This window comes from Taurulus bubalis (assembly GCF_910589615.1).
Source record: "Taurulus bubalis genome assembly, chromosome: 9".
Taxonomy (NCBI): domain Eukaryota; kingdom Metazoa; phylum Chordata; class Actinopteri; order Perciformes; family Cottidae; genus Taurulus; species Taurulus bubalis.
In genome coordinates this window covers 17,906,526-17,926,288 of record NC_136597.1, presented here as the reverse complement: position 1 = coordinate 17,926,288, position 19,763 = coordinate 17,906,526, and the positions used below count along the sequence as shown (strand labels likewise).

At 42.3% G+C, this 19,763-nt stretch overlaps 2 protein-coding genes across 2 annotated transcripts; one reads left to right on the top strand and one right to left on the bottom strand.

Annotated features, from left to right (window-relative positions):
* Nucleotides 1-560: 560 nt before the first annotated feature.
* kcnc1b (potassium voltage-gated channel, Shaw-related subfamily, member 1b) lies at nucleotides 561-7,684 on the top strand (the record flags this gene model as incomplete). The annotated part of the gene is made up of 4 exons (XM_079223799.1): nucleotides 561-1,127; nucleotides 4,321-5,236; nucleotides 6,287-6,460; nucleotides 7,545-7,684. The coding sequence occupies 4 exons, from the start codon at nucleotides 561-563 to the stop codon at nucleotides 7,682-7,684; spliced, it is 1,797 nt and encodes a 598-aa protein (XP_079079925.1).
* A 3,986-nt stretch (nucleotides 7,685-11,670) lies between these two features.
* sergef (secretion regulating guanine nucleotide exchange factor) lies at nucleotides 11,671-19,641 on the bottom strand (the record flags this gene model as incomplete). The annotated part of the gene is made up of 11 exons (XM_079224226.1): nucleotides 11,671-12,725; nucleotides 15,213-15,249; nucleotides 16,445-16,611; nucleotides 16,712-16,870; nucleotides 17,275-17,337; nucleotides 17,447-17,560; nucleotides 17,643-17,703; nucleotides 17,800-17,894; nucleotides 18,297-18,449; nucleotides 19,193-19,331; nucleotides 19,558-19,641. 11 exons carry the CDS (start codon nucleotides 19,639-19,641, stop codon nucleotides 12,532-12,534), a joined length of 1,266 nt encoding a protein of 421 aa, XP_079080352.1. The 3' UTR covers nucleotides 11,671-12,531.
* Between the last annotated feature and the right edge of the window lie 122 nt (nucleotides 19,642-19,763).

Sequence of the window (19,763 nt, the reverse complement as noted above, 5' to 3'; positions counted from 1 at the left end):
GCAGACTGGAAGCAGCGCCGAGCCTCCTCCATCAGGAGCTGCCGGACAGGCGCTGTCCGCTCAGCACCACCGCAGTCACCTTGCTGTGAAAGTCATAAACCTGCTCAGGATCAATCTGATCAATTACTGAAACTTGGGGGGAGTCCAATGAGCTGACCGGCGGGGTGGGGTGGCGGGGAGGGGGGGATTTGTCAGCGTTTGTCATTTTTTATCTCGACATCTTGGATTTACAGACGATGTGACGTCCATCCTTCATGTAATGCCATTGGCTGCAATCATTTTGGGATTTCGATTTTATACCCTCCAGTGATTGTACACGTTTACGATCCTCCAGTTGCACGACAGGTGCCTGTAGAAAACCCAGCGTCCAGAGTGAAGGTAGCCGGCTGCGCGTCGAGCGGATTTCTTTCATATAGTTGGTGAGCAACGACAGGTTGTTTTCCGCGCGCTGCTTCCTTTGTGTAATTGTTTCCCTCGGTGTCATCACTGCTGTGCACGGGGCTCCTAGACTTACTTTTTGCAATGAAGGGAACTTATTGGAGAAATGCCTAAGGGACGCAATGGGCCTGAGCGACGACAAGGATCGCATTGTGATAAACGTGGGAGGGATCAGACATCAGACATACCGCAGCACCCTGCGCACTCTACCTGGCACTCGCCTATCCTGGTTGGCAGAGCCTGATGCGCCCAACCACTTTGACTATGATGCCAAGCTCGAGGAATTCTTCTTCGACCGCCACCCTGGCGTGTTTGCGCACATCCTTAACTACTACAGGACAGGTAAACTGCACTGCCCGGCTGATGTCTGCGGGCCTCTCTACGAGGAGGAGCTGGCCTTCTGGGGCATTGATGAGACAGACGTGGAGCCATGCTGCTGGATGACCTATCGCCAGCACCGGGAGGCTGAGGAGGCCCTTGATAGTTTCGGCGGGGGGGGCTTGTTGGACCTGGGGAACGACGATGCGGAGGCTGAGCAGGAGCATGCTGGCGAGGATGATGTGGATGAAATGACAAGGAGGCTGGCGCAGGGAGACACTCATGATGCCAGGAGTGGAAGCTTGTGGAGCCGGTGGCAGAAACATGTTTGGGCTCTGTTTGAGGACCCTTACTCATCTAAATATGCAAGGGTAAGTTGCCATTAACTCTTGCATACTTGCCATAGTTTAGTTCATTAAAGTTAAGATCTTAAGCCTCATTAGGAGTTATCATGGACACATTCTGAGCTGTAAACCCCACCAATGTGTTTAACTTCTGGTATACAACGGTCTAAGTTGCATGAACAAGAGTTTAGTTGTGCATGTGTCTGCCTTTTTGATGTAAAGAAGCTTTTTGATGACCTTGAAATTGCCTCGGTCGCCACAGCAGGGATGTGGCTGTACAGAGAAGAAGTAAAATAAGATCTCATCTGTCAAAATAATTTACATGCAAATGATCACTCCCTCCCTGCTCTAGAAAATAACAATTGATTGTGACTATCACTGGTTTCTGGATTGATATGTTAAGAGCAGCCTGGCTCCTTGGTTGAATAGGTTAGATACACATTAGGAAACCAGATTTTTGGCACCAGCAGGATTTCAGTGGCAGACCTCCAGACCAAAATTAGGTTGCTGTTCGAGTTTCCTTTTTTTGTCGTGGGCACTTTTCCATCTGGGCGTAATGCCTCTTGATGCTGACAATGAAATGACTTTATACCTTCCGATTTAAATCCTGATTTATATTTGTACAACAGCCCCCTACAAAGACCGCTGTGCAGCCCGCTGGTTGAACAGCTGTAGCACTGATCGGTGTAATTAGTGTCCCACATTTCAGATTGAGCAAGACAAAAGCAGAGAGCAAAGATTGACACAGCTCCACTAAGACTGGCAAGAAGATTAATTAGAAGTGAGCCTCAGAGTTAATTACATTATCTATTCACAGTAGATACATCAGTGGAAAACTCTTGTCGCTGCATATCACTTTAGGCCTGTGATTTGCCAGTAACAGTGAGAATTGGCCAATACAAGGAACAAACAATTTTCGCCTGACACACTCTCTCCAAGCCACACTGCTCCTAACTGTCTCAGAGAAGCATAATTTAATGTGAGAGGAGTTCTAATAAGATGCAGCGTTTGTTGAACAGTTTGCATGGTGGGATGTTCAGAGCGCCGTGTGTCAGGAGGCATGAAATAGCTGATAAGAATGAGGCTTTTTCACACTGGAGTGTGCTGGCAGTGATGGTGAGGTTTATTCCCCAACTCCCTTGATAACTGATAGCTGGACAAAATAACAAGCACACCTGTCAGTTAGGATATTTTAATAATGCACAGATATGACAACTATTTTCCCAATTAATTGAATAATGAAATATTGATTTCTACATATTTCTACAACCCATGTTGACTTGAAAAAAGAAAGAAAAGCAATTGTTCTCAATTTAGAAGGCAGAGACAATTCATTTTCATACGATTCTGCAAAAAAATTTACTCGTTAACTGGATTAGCAACATTGTTGCAGATTAATTTGTTGCAGATTAATATAACTATTCGATTGACATATACTGCATCTGTGATGTATTGACAGTTACTCAGTAGGATGCCCACACAGTTTGAGATAATTGAGTTACATTCATTCAGGAGTATACACCATGTATATTTAGATATCTCAATCTGCAATTAATTAAAAAAGCACAAACCAGCAGTCAGTAAATCTCTGGCTCTTCGGTCTCCTGATGGGAAGTTTCCCACTTTGCCCCATTGGTAATTAAGCCTTTGCTATTCATTCCAATCTGTTATTTTTTGAGGTCGTAGTTTCAGTGTGGATGACTTGTACTATATTCTTGGGTGTACTTTGTTATCTTGTACAGTGCATACTGTAGAGGGGGTGGACAAAACAACAATATTATGCAATCCAATACAACACCATACTGCCTTAAAAACTCACATACAATCTCTTTCTCACACTTTACCAACAAAAGCGGTACATCATTCGCTTGACAAATGCTCATTCATGTCATTTTGTATCTTATTGCATTAAAATGTACACATTGAATTTAAAGAGTTAAACAACATGCAGAGCAGTTCACTGTAAATGGCAAGGAGTCTTCATCTTCATCAAAACTGGTGTGTGTCTCCTTTGCTCAGTGAGAGTCGTCTCACTGAACAAACATTGTGCTGAGATTTCCTCAGCACAATGCGATGAATTGCCAGTGATGAGATGTTATGATGAGGGCCTGTTTTCCATCTCGTCCTGCCTTCTAACACTGTGAGTGATTGACTAAGAGTCTCTCCTTTGCTCAGCAGACTATATATAAGACGTCCTCATACCCAGACATGTCCATCTCCAAATAACTTCCTCCCTGATGCTGTTCACTACTCCTCCCAGCTACTTAACAAGGCTGTGCATTAGTCTACAGAGCCTCATCTTCATGCACGAACAAACTGCTATTGATCCCATTCTTTGCGACTCATAGGATGATTAAGTATACCCGCTCTTACTGTCTGACTCTTTGTCCAGCAATTCCTATCTATTGTCCTCCGACTCCCATTAAGATAAAGCAGTTTTTTTTTCTCCATTTCAACTACAGCGAACACATACTGTAAATCAGTACAGGGTTATTACAGCAGGCAAACATGAAGACAGGGCTGCAATCAATACCCAGGAGAGAATACTGGATCGGTTACGCCCATGTAGTATGCATTAGACATATCACAGCCTAAATGCGATGAAATGGGATCATCTAATCAATACATAATCAAGGCTAAAGTAGACAATTTCCATTAAGGGAAATATAGGTTTCTCATACAAGTTTGACATCAGCTGAGCAAGTCTCTCCGCTCACTATGATTCCCGAGAGTTGATCATCTGGATAGTATGACCTTGTGTAGAGAAAACCTGGCGGTGGTGCTGAAGGGAGGAACCCCAGCTAATTTTAGCCATGTGGGTTAATGTCCTGTCTCCTGCGGACTCCTGGTAATTCTAATTTAGCATGCTCTTGAAAATGCCATGACCTTGAGTACAGCAGAGGAAAGAGAAGCAAGAACGCAAAGCTTGCATTGATTGTCCATTTCACAAGGACACTTCAGAATCAAGACACATAGAGAGCAGATATAGAGAAAGGGAGTGCCAATGCCACTGTCACTGTCAAACTAAGCCGCACTGTCTCAGATAATAGATTGAATTGCATTGTATGCTGCTAAGAATGGCTGCTGGGTGTTGAGGTTGATAATATTGCATGATCCTCTCTGTCCTTCTCCCCCCTCCCCTCCCCTTCCTCTCCTTTCTTTCTCCCTTCTCTCTCCCTTCTATGTGTTCTTCTGCACCCTACATGTTCTTCCCGCTCAGTGGGTGGCTCTGGCCTCGCTGTTCTTCATTCTGGTGTCCATCACCACTTTCTGCCTGGAGACCCACGAGGCCTTCAACCCCATTATCAACCGCACCGAGGTGGATGTAGTGAACAACGTCGCAGTGACGCACACCTACCAGGAGACTGAGACTGCGCTCTACCTCACCTACATTGAAGGCGTTTGTGTGGTGTGGTTCACTTTCGAATTTCTAATGCGAATAACTTTCTGCCCGAATAAATGTGACTTCATTCGGAACGCCCTGAACATCATCGACTTTGTGGCTATCTTGCCCTTCTACCTGGAGGTCGGCCTCAGCGGGCTCTCCTCCAAGGCGGCCAAGGACGTACTGGGTTTCCTGCGGGTTGTCCGCTTCGTGCGGATCCTGCGTATCTTCAAGCTGACCCGTCACTTCGTGGGGCTGAGGGTGCTGGGCCACACGTTGAGGGCCAGCACCAACGAGTTCCTGCTCCTCATCATCTTTCTCGCCCTCGGCGTCCTTATCTTTGCTACCATGATCTACTACGCTGAAAGGATTGGAGCTAACCCCAACGACCCTCGAGCCAGCGAGCACACGCAATTCAAGAACATCCCGATTGGATTCTGGTGGGCTGTGGTGACCATGACGACCCTCGGCTACGGAGACATGTACCCTAAGACGACCTCCGGTATGCTGGTCGGAGCCCTGTGCGCCCTAGCGGGTGTGCTGACCATCGCCATGCCCGTCCCTGTGATTGTCAACAACTTTGGAATGTATTACTCTCTGGCTATGGCAAAACAGAAACTACCAAAGAAAAAGAATCGGCACATCCCGCGGGCACCACAACCAGGTTCTCCAAACTTCTGTAAGTCCAGCATCAGCTCCCAACAGCCGAGCCCCATACCACACGACGACGATTTCGAGATAAAGTTTCAAGGTAAGAAACAAAGCTAATGTACTGTTGTCTCATCCCTTCTCTGTCCTCCCTGAAGCAGCCACATCACGATTCAGGTGTTTCATTGTTCGTCTGTTCCCACACTTCAATCAGCTAATGATTCAGGCATGAGATTAAACAAATGAGTTTCCCACCAAAAGTAATCAATAAAATATGTGATGAAAAGTTTTACTCTGGCTACTAGAACAGAGAGATTGAGGCAGACTGTGAGTGATCTTGCTATTGATTTTGCACTTCTTAATGCAGTGATTCACTCCCCCTCTCTCTTAAGACTAACTGAGAGTGTAATCACCATGTATTTGTAATGTTGAGAACATGTAAGTAGATGTGGAAGTCACTTGATTTCCTCTTGAATTCCTCTGCTGGTATTAGTGCCAAAAGGAAATTGCCTCTAATACAGGTTGTGCTCAAGAACACGTTGACGATATTAGACAGCATTATTATTGTACACCCTAATTCCTCTGTGCATCCAGATACTAGAATGTGAAAACTGAAGGTATATGTAAAGTGTCTATTTATACCCAGATGAGAAAAAGTCGATCGGCAGCTATTTACACCCGGCCAAGTTGAATATGCTACTTAACAATGGCTAGCTAGTCGAAAGGCAAACTATTTAAAAGTAGTAATAGTATAAAGAGTGATAAAGTATGCTTAAGGAGTGGGTTGTACAGGATGAATAGGTCAAACTCATTTTTTACACTCAGGAGACTGCTGTCAACGAGTGTGTGAAGATTATTTTACACCAAGCTGACTCATTATTTAGTTTTTATTTAGTAGTTATTTATTTATATGATTTACATTTGAAGTTTAGTTAAATTCAGGCAACAAAACTACTTGGTTAAGTTGAGTAAAAACCTGCATATACACATATATGTGTGGCTGGACCGGCTGCAAATAGCATTATTGGCTACAAACATCTGGGTTCTAATAGCATTTGTCATTCAAAATGTAGAACTTACATTTTATAAAATGCTGGTCAATGAAACAAGGTTTTTTTGTAAGTTTTTCCTTTCTTAATTGTTTTCTTAAAAGATTCCAAGTTGAACGGCGAGGCAGCTAACGCAGCGCTGGCCAACGAAGATTGCCCTCATATAGACCAGGCCGTATCTCCGGAGGAAATCTTCAGCCCAAGCGAGAGAGAGCGGCCCTGCTTCCTGGTCACCACTTCTGAACGCCCCAACCACACAGGGGGCAGAGTGAGGAGGGGTACGTACAGTAACAGCCAATCACAGGCCCCTGAGACACTGACACCCCGTACACCGTAGACAGAACACGCTCTTTTTTCCCTCTTTGTGGGGTGTTACGTCTCAGTTTTCACAGGCACACACACACACACACACACACACACACACACACACACACACACACACACAACAACAACAACAACAACAACAAACCTCTTATTACACACTCTCACCGCAGCTGCTTCTCCTCATTCCTCCCTTTGGGAATTGTATATAAACCAAGTCACACTAACATCTGTTAAGGCCAAGCACAATCACCTCAATGTCAATACTAATTATCCACATCTACATAATATATTTTTTGATACCATGCATAATGTAATACACCTATTTAGTTACGATCAAGGAAGCTATTTCCAAGATGTATACGATCTAGAATGTTCTGTACATGCCTCAGAAAGTACTTATGTGCTATCTGTGTACCATGCATGTATATATGTGTTTTAATGATAAATACCATGCAGGATCCTGACTTACGAGTAGTACATTGCTCTTGATCATAACGGTGCATGAAGTGTCTTGCTGATGGGTGCTATCAGTATGGTGAAGGAGTACTACACAAATGGAGGAAGGCTAATGTAAAATATTGCTATTAATGTCATTCAGAGCCAAATTCGAATTAACTCATTTATTACCAGGGTTTAGCCCTTTGTGCTTATTTAATTTATTTAGTATTAATCTATAAAACATTCCTCTGACAATGTTGCGTTAGTCTGTGATCGAGCCAGCACATCAAATGGCGAACGGTGTGAAATTATACCTGTAGCTGAGAATACATTCCCGACCTGAGGTGCCTACCTTTTCGAGTCTTTTGTAGTGTTATACTCCAAACCATTCCAGTACCACCTGGTGCATGCTGTTGTACTCCTGATGCACTCAATGCATGGAGCATAAGTCCCATAAGTCGAGTCCCTGTTTACCTGTTTCTTTGGAGACAAAAACAAGAAAGCAACAGGTGTAGTATTACCAGTGAGGAACAACCAAACCATTTGTAATGGATTCAGTGCTGCAGTGTACTCAGAACGTTCTCTGTTTTTCAACTGAAGGTTATGAAAAGCCTTGGAGCCTTAACAGCATGTCTGGCATGAGCGGGGATGCCTCTGGAGTGTCCTCAGTGTCCGCCCTACCCTGCAGCCCACCTTGTCTAATGCAGCACTCACATTCTCCCATCCCATCCATTATGTAGCATGGTTGAGTAGCAGACACAATGCCATTGGAAGGCCAGTCCACACTTACCTGTCCAATTTTTCTTTTACACTTGCTTTCACTCTTTCTTTTTTTCCATTTTGATTTCATTATTTCTATGGAAAACTGTATCTTAACTGTGTCTAATACTCAAGCTCTCCCAAGTGTTCTTCTTGGGTGTGTCATCATATGCTAGACTAGAAAACATTGACACATGCCCCTCTGCATGGGTCACCTCAGTTGCGGACAAAGCACTGTTCTACTTTTACCACAGGCTAACCGCACTCTTTCCCTGTGTTTACATCACTGCCTGTTGCTCTGTTGCTTTTGATCTCACATACTCTTCTGCTAATAACTTTGATCTCATCTGCTTTTTACAATTTTGTGAAAGAAACTTTCATAAGATGTAACCCCTGCAAATAATATGCTGGACATTAACAATCCATGGCTCTGAAACATATCCAAAAGGTACCATTGCCAGCTGTTAAGGGAAGTCCTCTTAAGTGCTTTTTACGTTGCAAAGTAGAGACGTTATTCTGAAAGCGCAATCCAGACGAGGCCCAATGTAATCTGAGAGGCCATTTAAAAAAAATGAACATGATGTTCATGTTGTCCAATGCGATATGGAGATGATGACAACTTCTATGATACTAGTGATGACTACATTTATTGTCAACAGAACAAAAACTGTTTTGTTCATTTGCATGAACTGCATGAGAAATTATGTTAAAGAAGAAGCTAACTGTATCGCAGTATCTGTAAGAAGAAAAAAAAAGAAGCTTCAAAAGCTTTGTCATTTTTTTATGCATTTTGAGACAGCTTTACAAGAGACTCAGTCATAGCAGAGAATTGTATGTAGCCACCGTTCTTTGCCTTTCCCCAAATTCATAGATTTATTTTCTTGTATTTATTTGACTGGGGCCTCCAACTAAAATAGCGTGATTTGACTTGAACAATCTTTCATAAAGCCAACTAATGCTGTTATGAGCATAAATAGTTTTTATATAAATATATTCACTGGTAGTTATTAGTTTTTAAACAGTATCTGTAGTCTGCAGCAACTTCTATTACTGCTGTGATGCCTAAACGAAGGCAAGACTCAACAATGATAAAACAATGGTGCCTTCATACCTGGTGAGGCAAAGTAAAAGAGAGTAATACATTGACAAGACGTAACATAAGTGTTAAGAGTGTAGCATCAGTACACTTTACCATGCTCATAACAGTGTAACGAAAGCTTTATTTTATGAGGTGCGCCTTGTACCTTTTGCACCACCTTTGTAACCTGAATCACAGTAAATTGGTTATTATTGTTGCACCTTCAACACATACTAGAATGTAACCCTATATGACAGCTGGAAATACTGACTTTATAGTCCCCATCTCAAGAATGTTTTTGTAAAATAAAGCACAAATTATCAACGAGGACCAGGCAACTCTCCACAGCCAAAATATATCGAGAGACGTCACGATGACTTTGGCAGTATGTAAAACATCAATCAATACTATTACTGTTACATGTATTGATGCTGTCCAAATAATTATGCACAATTTTTCAGGGCACTTTAACAAATTTGATGTTGACCAATCACAAATAGTAATTTCTAGAAGAAGATTTAAGTATAGCAACTCATCTAAGTGTTGTTTTTATTCTCAATGAGCAGAGTTTTAGATTTTAAGTCATGTCTATTGTGGTAATTAATGGACGTTATATATTTAAGAAGAAAAAAAAACGTGTGAAGATTTGATGTGAAGAGATGAGGGTGAATAATATGCTCATGCAATTCAAGTGAAAAGAAAAAAAATACAAGAGTACAATACAACACAGCATGGGATGTGGGTCTACTTGGGGAAAGGTAAATGCATGTATTTTCCATTTATGCAACGGAAAAGTATTCAACTAAAAATATGTAAATATAAGTCCTTGCATGAAATAAATTTGATACACAATTGAGTATTTAGACTCCGTTTTTATTCAACAGCACATGCATACACACATCATTCCTTTCCTTCTATCTAACGGCTAGTGTTTTGAACTTCCGTTTGACCCTTTCCTGTGTCCGGGTCAAAGAGAGCATTAAAAAACCCAACCGAAGTGACTGCAAGAGCATGACGCAAAACATACAAACGCATGACAATGACCGAACTATTATACATCGACCTATTTTAAACGAAGCATGACTGGGCATGTTTATTAACCGACTCAGCGTGTAACCTCAGACAAAACATCGTTGTCTGATGCCTTGGCTACGCATGGGAAATACATGGTAAACCTGTTGTTTACCATGAGGAACTAACGGAGCACATTTTCTTTACTCTCCAAGCTCGTGTCATGTCTCACCTCTCGTAGAGGTATCCATCATTGCCATCATTGCCACCATTATACATAATTTGTGTAATAATTTGCTTTTGTTATTGTTTTTTTATATGTTTATAGAGACCCAGCGACAGCACCGGAGCAGACAACCAACAGAGTCAGTTTGTGTTATGAACCATGGTGTCCCAACCACTATGTGTATGACCCATAAAGGCCCATCACCCACCTGATAGTGCAGTAGCATTGTTGTGTGTATTACTTAGTCTTTTTAAATGGGTGTGACAGCGACAACCTGTACATCACAAACTCAGCATAGATGTAGCACTGAGGAAGTTTTGTTGTCAAGCCTTATGTATCTCAGTATCTGTGAATGGTTACTGTGTTGTAATTTGTCTGCCTATTTTTGGTCTGTGCCAGTGTTGTAAATATGCTTTTTTTGTGTGCCAAAGTTGTGTGTACCAATGTTTTTGAGTGATCATCAAATATCTGTGTGCTGCTTCTGTTGAAAGAAAAAAAAATGTTGCTCCGATTTGAATCACCCAGCAAAAAAAACTGTCACTTAGCCAGACTAAACGGTGGAAAGCAAATCGTGAACTTTGCACTGTCATCGTCACATTTTTGTAGACTTTTAATATTACTTTGACATGTTTTCAGGCATCAAAAAGATAACATCCACAAAAAAACAGATTGAAAAAAAGGTCCTACTTACCACTCTTACCTTGTATTAATAAGGCATTACAATGGGAAAGTGTACTGTTAATAATTGGTAAATAATTGTTTGGTCAATTAAATCTTATATAGGGCTATTCAGAAAGGAGTAATGGATATTAAACATGAATTGAATGTGGATAAATCTTCATAGCTACATTTTGATTGACAAAGACAACTTAGATCTAAAATACATTCATTCATATCACAGCTCAGACATTCATAATTATTATGTAGTACATTTTAATTGACAATCATGTAGAATTGGGTTATTTTTCTGTACATGCCAATTGGCATAAAGCAGTCGTATGCAATACTAACTAATGCCAAACTATTACACACATACTGGACAAGTGCCTCTGTTATGCAAATTATTCTTACCATTCAGGAGTCAAGCTTCACCAACATGATGAATTAATGTACATTTCATTTGACATTAGTAATCACCAGCCATCAGTTCAGTACTCAAAAAGCACAAAGATACAAAGAGGACCCCCATAAGGACCAGCTTCTAAAGGAGAGAAATGAGCATACCTAATAAAAGCATAAAGGAGAGCCATTGAGTACATAGTACAGCTTCATTGTTTGTGTAGAAAAGTTAGTGAAAAGGGACCAACTTTTTACAAAACCTCTGCAAACACACTGCCGACAACCTTCTGAGAGCTGTGTGAAGTCAGGTACAGCAGATTTTAATCTGCCATTAGAGCTGAGCACAAATGGGGGACAGTGTGCGGGTCCTTATCAGACAGAATAAATAACAGCCTGTTATGAAAAGGAATAAATAACACAACTATGAGACAACTAATGTGCCGTTTGGTGAGACTTGAGTGTGCGTTTTGATTGATTTGTTGTTTTGGGATTTTTGTGTCTTTTTGACCGATACAGTTCAGGCTTGTACAATAAATAGTGATAAATAAAAAAAAACAAGAACACAGAAATGATCATTTTTCAAAGAGTGTTGATTTATTTTTTCAAACTAATCCAGGTATAAGCACATTCACTATCATTAACGCAGATGTCTTCTTTTTTTTTATACATCTATAATTTGCATAAATAAGAATTGCATCAATGAGCCATTCTGAGTCCTGCCATTGCCCTTGATCACAGCACTGGCTTCAGACCTGCTGCTTGATCCCTGGTTGCTGCACTGCGGTCGCCCACAGCTTATAAATATGTATGTTGGTAAAGTAGTATACAGTATGACAGTGGTGCAAACGAGACAAACCGATCATCAAAGAATATGACACAGAACATCAAGAAGTAAAATTCCCTGTACGGATTATGTAAGTGGTAAATCATGAGATGGCCGAGAGATTTTCACTATGAAGTGCATAGATTGACTGCTTTCTGACACTCAAGATCACAGCAATAAAACTGCTGACATGGGAAGATGGAGCTTGTTGCACCAGTCTCGCCCGTTCCTCACATGATCCACAACGGCTTCCTTCTGGAAGACGAGCATGGCAGGTGGACCAGGAGCCATAAGGCGTGGCCGAGTCCTGCAAAGCCATCGGCCCCGATCACGTCCGTCACAGTGACGGGCTGGTCAGAGACATTATGGCCTCTGTCCACATGTAACATAACTCAGTCTGTGTGTAACAGTATTTATGACAACTGCAGTTTGAAGCCCGATCTTTTCAATTAGCTCAAGTAGCCTATTAGAAGGTGTAGTTGGAGTGTAAGGCACTTAGAATAATCATATGTGGGCTTTGCAAAGCACCAATAAGGAACTTAATCAGTCAGAAGTCTGTTAATTCACAAAGTCGTTTGTTTTTTCTTGTGTCTGATTGACTCATGATGAAACAAATGCTCCTGCTCCGAGGTTAATGAGGCGGAGTCGTTGCAGAGTTTTGTCTGTAGTCAGTCGTCGCAGCGCACGTTGCCATAGAGTGTCCAGCTCCGCAGCCAATGACAAGAGGGCTGAGACCAGAAACGAGCTGTGGCTGAAAGACATCGCGCTGTGAACCGTCTCCACACATCCCGTGTTCGTTCCAGCCCCAGGAGAGGAGGCACCCGTCTGAAAAACGAGAGGTGTCAGGGGGGGGGTTGACAAGAGAGAGGGACGGGGCTGCAGCACTCGACCATGTACGCTAAAATTAGTAGCCTGTAGAAAGAAAAAAAGAAAACACAAGGCATGCGTCACTCACACACACACACGCACACACACACACACACACACACACACACACACACCACACTCTCTCTCTCTCGTTCTCTCTGTCCCCAACACTGACACTGAGCCAGCACTAAAGCCTCCCTGCTTTTCACAGCTGGTGAGCTTGTTAGTGGGTGTGGCCAGGTCTGCATCACCGAGGACACACGTGCCATGGCAACACAGTTACCTAATAGGCTCCATTGCCATGGCAACAGAAGCAAGCTTGCTTTCTCAAGGGTAACACGTCTTCAAGCATTCCCAGTCCTGCAGTTGTGTGTCTTTCATGCCATCTCGTCATTTGTTTCGTCGAGGGGTTTCTTTGTCTGTCTGTGCTTTCAGCTCGTCCCTTGAAAATCAGTGGCATTGAAGATTTGGATTCGCCAAGCGACACATATGCTTTTGTCAGTTTGTAGACCCGATATATCGTGCCAGCAATTTAGTGTGACATTCTGCCAGATATGGCTTATACGTCACACAAGTGTTGCACCATCTTTAAGATAATACATGTTACGTGTTAACATAACTGGACTGCATGTGTCTCCATCTTTGATTGTGATTAATCAAAGTAAACATCCTGGTTCTCATTTATTTGGAAGCTTAATGTATTGACATGGTTCACTGAAGGAAAAACCTTATTTTGGTGCTGTGCTTTAGTTCATGGACTCACTGACTGGAGTACAGCACATCAGTGTTTCCATGGCAACAAAGTGCCATGGAAAATATTCAGCACAACAAAAGGATAGACATGGAGACATTGAGCCAAAAGCCATTTCCTTGAAAACAAATCCTGATACCCAGGTTTCACATTCAGCATTCGACGGCTTAAAAATCTCACACCTGATTAACAATACCACGGTGACGACTGATCATACGACACTAACAGGATCAAACAGGATCTGATCTCAGGTGTTTGTCCCGATTGTTCCTGTTAAGTTCAAAATGTTAACAAAAATCTTTTCTCAGATTGGATGAGCTGTGACCACAGCGTCTCCCACGCCTGACCGTGCTGATGAGTTTCATACATGAGGAGCAACCTCAGGTGCAAATGGTCAGAGGGCTGAGCAAGCAACAGATATCATGAGCAGCATGCAATGCTCTCCGTTCCTTTCCACCTGACCTACTTCAGCACCAGAAATAGCAGCACTCAGGTCTCTGCTTCCAATCCTGTTTTGCTATTTCACTGCTTCTGCCATGGCGCTCCAGACAGGAGGAGGAAAAGAGGAGAGCATGGCACAGCAAGAAAGATGCAGGAGGTTCACATGAGCTCTCTAGTTCCTGGTTCTGCTTTGTCATCGCATCGCCAAACTTGTGGAAGCGTAGAGCCGTGCTGTGTGAAAACTGACATTATGACGAACACTCAGCCTTCACAATTTCCTGATAATAGTGGCATTTCCTGTTTACCGTTGAGATTGGTCAGAGCATTACAAGCGAATGTCCAGCGTTTCCTCTCTTATGGAACCCTGTGTGTGTGTTTCAGTTTTCATCTGCAGTACTTATATTTGTGCCGATGTAAAAAAAAAAAGAGAAAGAAAGTGGGTCAGTGTTAAAAAATTCATGTAAAAGATTTTACTTCCAAAAATGTTTTAGGTGCTACACAGCGACTATGTGAAAGCCGGTGACTTTTGGTGATCCTGGAAAGAACAAAAGCCAATTTAATCTCTTTGTAAAGCCGATCAGGAACCACAAACACGCAAATATTTCTCTGTTTGTTTAGTACGATTTAAGCTATGTGTGCAGCTGCAATGTCTATGTTCTTCTTATGTGGACAAAGGGAGACGGCTCGCCTAACACAATGAAACTGGAGAAACATGCTTGTAAATGTGTGTGTGGTAAATTCAGCTCTTTTGCAGGCCTGTTCGGGTAATTGCCTGTCAAAAAAACCCATCTATCCATGCTGTAATTACTTCCTGATGCAAAGGCCATAGAGCAATGAGCTGACCTCAGAAATCCTCTGCAGCATTACCAGAATGATTCATATTTCACACTCATGTTAAACTGTAATGTATTATACGCTTCCCTTGCTTGTTCTTTGATTCAATGTGTATTCTCATTTCTTTTCTTTCGTGAGAACCAGAGTCATGTCAGGGGCAAAAGTGGAGCCTCTTGTTTCAGGCACCTGCACTCAATGAAACCAATATTCTATGTTTAAATACATGTCTGCTTAATTTCTCAAAAAATGCTCTACCTTGATGAATCTTTCCAACGCAGCTGTGTGTTATGTGAGAGGCTTGTGCTTGTCTATTTTCCAGCAACATTACAGGTTCTCCTACAGGTAAATACATCAGTTTTTGAAAACACCATTCAAAAAGACAATGAGAAGAAAACATATTTTTGAGAGAATACACTCACCTACAATGGCAAGGTTATGTTCGGATCCGCATGCAATCTGTCGAGAAAAAGATTTGAAATATGTTTAAAATGTGTGATGAAAGCAGACAGAATTTCAAGACTGTAATATCCACAATTTGTATGCCAACAAGGAAACTGAGATATTTTGTAACCAAGTCTTCTCTGAAATAAAATGTGTCAAGATGTAGTCATCCAACTTTTATTCTAAACCGCATACAACATGAGTGCACCAAACAAAGATTGTGTCACACCAGAAGAGTTAATGTCTCAAGACAGCTGCATGTGCCTGCTTTTGATGACTAAGAGCTTTTACAAATTAATGGCTTTCCCCCCCCCCCTCAGTCTTTGAGGGGACAATTTTAAAATTCTGATCCTGAAATCTACAAAACTCAACAAGAGTAAAATATATATAATATATATCCTTGCTAATACCGTTTGAACCGTGCAATGTTTTTGATAAAGTATACAACTGAGGCAGGCCATAAGTAGAAACAGACGCATTGATCCCTGAACCACTGACAGGTTTGTTAGTCCAGTAACGTTCATAGGCCTCGTAAAAAAAGTGACAGTTTAATAAATATTGACTCATGACAGTGTTAGGAGGACTAACATGGGAAGGTGGGCTGAGTGATTTATAATCTCAGCAGCTAATCCATCTTGCCTTTAGCTGTACAAGGTGACTACGCCTCGACACATGCCAGCGCTGCTACAATGATAATGTGCTCAGTGGAAGAATGATCCAGAGCTTGCCCTTGTCCGTCCCAGACATCCACTTTATTGGCAACGATCACCTACAATACAGCTGCCATTTAGGCTTCAGGTTAACTGCTGCAACCACAATGCTCTGACATAATTGCCCTTATGGGAGAAGAGATCTTTGCCTTCACTGAATGTAAGTGGTGTCCTCCGACAGTATGTGTGCACTGCACATGATAGATGTAGTGATGCCAATCAGAAGCTACTCTTAGTGAGCTTGGCTCTCATTCAGTCATACTGTGTCTCACCTCACACACACAAAAAACTCTGCTACCTGTTTTCTTTATGGTTGTCTGCAGCCCCCTGCTGGTGTGACATTGACAATTTCTGCTAAAACACAAGGGCGAGAGCCACAACACTAAGAAACAATACAGTATATGATTCACATTGATAACACAACATCTAAACGCACTGCATGTATAAACATTTGTCATATGGCTCCTTGGTTTTTCAGTCTGCAGGTGTCACACTCTTACCTGTGTCGCTCCACGGAGCACTTCAACCTCCGCGGGGAGGCAAGCTTCCTGGTTTCCACCATCTGCTGAAGGATCAGTCGATGGCCACTTTGAGTTCTGACTGGTTGATGCTTGTCGGCCCAGCTGTCCATAATCTCCTCTACCCCATGTGTAGACTCTCCCACTCTCTGAAATTAATGATGACCGTGTTCAGATATGACAACTGTCCTTTAAATCCTGTTCAAACTGATGAGCATCACAGACATAATATTCATTATTATAATTCACCTGTTTGAGCAACAATGTGTGTCCAGCCGCTCCACACATTGATCACTTTCTCATGACCCAGCAGTGAGCGCTTCACACGAGTCGGAGAGGACAGGAAGGGCTCTGTAGCGGTCAGCTGGCCGCGCTTGTTGCTTCCCCACAAAAACAAATCACCGTCTCCTGCAGACAAAACAGGATCAACATTATTCCTCATTCAGCAAGGGCAGCAACAGAAAAGGCAGAGCAGTAATTGGGCATTGCTGGTCAACTAATTACACGACAGTTTGATAGAAAGAAGGTTCAAGTCTTGGCAGCCGACATCTTTCTGCAATGCCAACATCTAATCAAGCATGTTTTGTTTTTTACCGTGGGCTGCTAAATTAAGTGGATCTGCTGTCTTATCTGTTGCCTATGTTCATAATATTCTACCTTGATAAGTTTGGAACCTACATTCCAACATGTCCTTGTAATTTCCAGGCTGATATGAATGTTTGTTTCTCAGTCAGAGGCTCATAATTATGCCAAATGAACCAAATGTGACTTGGACACAGCATAAAGATAAGTCATATACGCAGGTGACATACCTGTAAGGCACACACAGTGCGCTGAGCCTGCAGTTACTTTGTGTGAGGTCTTCTGATCCAGACCTGCAACATATGCACAAGTATAAGGACACATTCATTGATCACCAGTGTTATTGCAAATCCCAGAATGCCTAAAAATGTCCTTTTCTGTAACTTTTTTTGTTTCACTCACCTGGTACCAGAGAGGGCACTGGAGAGCTGAGGTGTGATGGGACAGGACGTGGACTAAGAGCTCTCTTAGCGTGATTGAAAAGACCACTACCCCACTGATATACACAGCCTGAGCCTGAGGGCAGAGGAGAAAAGAAGGATTTGTGAGATGACTGCTAAATGAAAACCCACTAATGAAGTTTTTATTGCAAACTTACCAGTAACAGCCAGTGAATGTCTGAGTCCTGCTGCTACACTCACCACCGGCTCCTCCAGACTCTGAGAACAAGCAGCACAGTGACATCTGCTTCAGAAGGAACTGGATTGATTAGATTGATAAATTAGAAGCATTAGATTGGTTGCTCATGTGCTCACCTCAATGGCCAGTAGATCTGCAGAGTGTGTGATGTTTTGTCCAACACCTAGTTGTCCATAAGCGTTGGAGCCACATGCTAGTACTCGACCACAATCTGTCAATGTGACATAAAAAGAAAAAATACATGCATTACAACATATTCAAGTCATACAACTGTATGACTACAGAGTCAGTTGTCAGTTCCAGGAGAGTTTTTTTTTTAAACACACAATGCGCTGGCAATTTATCCCTTTATTTTTATTTTTTTTACATGTGGGTTATATTACCTTAAATGGTGGAACTGGGACACTATTTTATATTCTTAAAAATATTTCTGTCCTTTCTCATTAATAACTGCTGTGACAACCAGATTGTCCCTGAAGTATACATTAAATGTCATTCTATCCTTTCCATTATCCCTGTGTAGGAGTAAATGCTTCATCATAGCTCATGGAATGTATCCTTCTAGTTCATGTTTAAAATAGAGCACAAACTCCTGGTGTAAAAGTGTTCCCACCGTTGAGAAGAAGAGTAAAATCCCAACCACAGGCTACTTGTGTGACCCTATGATTCAGACTGCGGCAGAGTTGAAGAGTTGAAACGTCTGCATTGTGGCCAAGTCCCAGCTGGCCTCTGTGATTCTGTCCGCACACAAACACCTCTCCATTTTCTGTCCAACACAAAATACAACACAAACATTTGGGAACCATACAACTGAGTTGGTCATTCATGTATAAAACATTAAGATGAGACAGTTCCATGGAGCTTGGTGGATGAGGAAAATCATTGATTAGGCGAGAAACAACACTGAGTCCAAACCATAAAGTAATTTAAACAGGCAAAGGATTGGATCATGTATTTGTTTTCACTTAGCATTGCACCTAAATGTGATGAGAATATAAGACACTCCCTTTAAGATTAGGAAAACAATTTGATACAATTTCAATCAGCAATTTCCTTCTTTCTTCTACTGTTTGAAATGTTGTGTGAAATGTGCAATCTAAAACTAAGTAGACATTTATGTTATGGTGTTTTTCTTTTGACTGTAGATTATACGTGTCTTGCAGTATATTTTTTATGCTTGCCATACTGTGGTGTTTTATAATCCCATGTAGAATTGGCAAATACAAATAAACATAATTACAATCCACCACTCAGTCTCTTCACTAAATACAGGCAAAGCCAACAATGACCTATTTGGCCCGGAAGGGGGCGCCGCGCGATCTCTGTTGTGTTGCATTCACGTGTATTCAGGCAGAACGTTGAGCAGGACGGAACAAATCACGTCATCGTTTTAAATTAAATAGATTGCATTCTATCACAACACTGTTGGCGTCATGTTTGTTGTTTTGCACCGTCTGCCAATCCCCTCGGACTGTTTGTCCCCCCCCCCTCGTGCAAGGTGGTACCTACCGGTGACCGCCGCGGTGTGGCCGCCGCCGCCGCTGAGAGCCCGTAAAGCCCCGTCTTTTAGGGCAGCGGCGTCAGACAGACGGGGCTCTGACAGATCCTCCACGTGGCCCTGTCCCAGCTGCCCGTAGCTGTTGGCCCCCTGACGGACACGACATCGATCACGTTATTACGACCAGTTAATCGTTAGGGGTTTGTCGTCGTTGTACTTGCTAGCTGGCGCGAACCAGTTTGCTAACTGTTTAGGCTTACGTCAGCTGAAATGCGACGGTAACGTGTGCCACTCTGCTGGTGGTGAATGTTTCAGATAACTACACGGTCCGATGTACACAACTTTAACACTTAAAGGTGGAGTATAAAGAACTTACCCAAGAGTGTAAACAAAACTCCGTCCGCGGGCTCGTTTCCATGAGTAACGTTGCATCATGATTTGCGACACTGTCGTGAAGCATGCTGTATTGCAGCAGGCTGTATTGGTGTCGAAATTGAAGAATATAGTTTTGACAAAATGCACAAACAGCACCCTAGATGAACATAATGTTGAATTAACACCTCTCTCACTGTAGAGCACTTG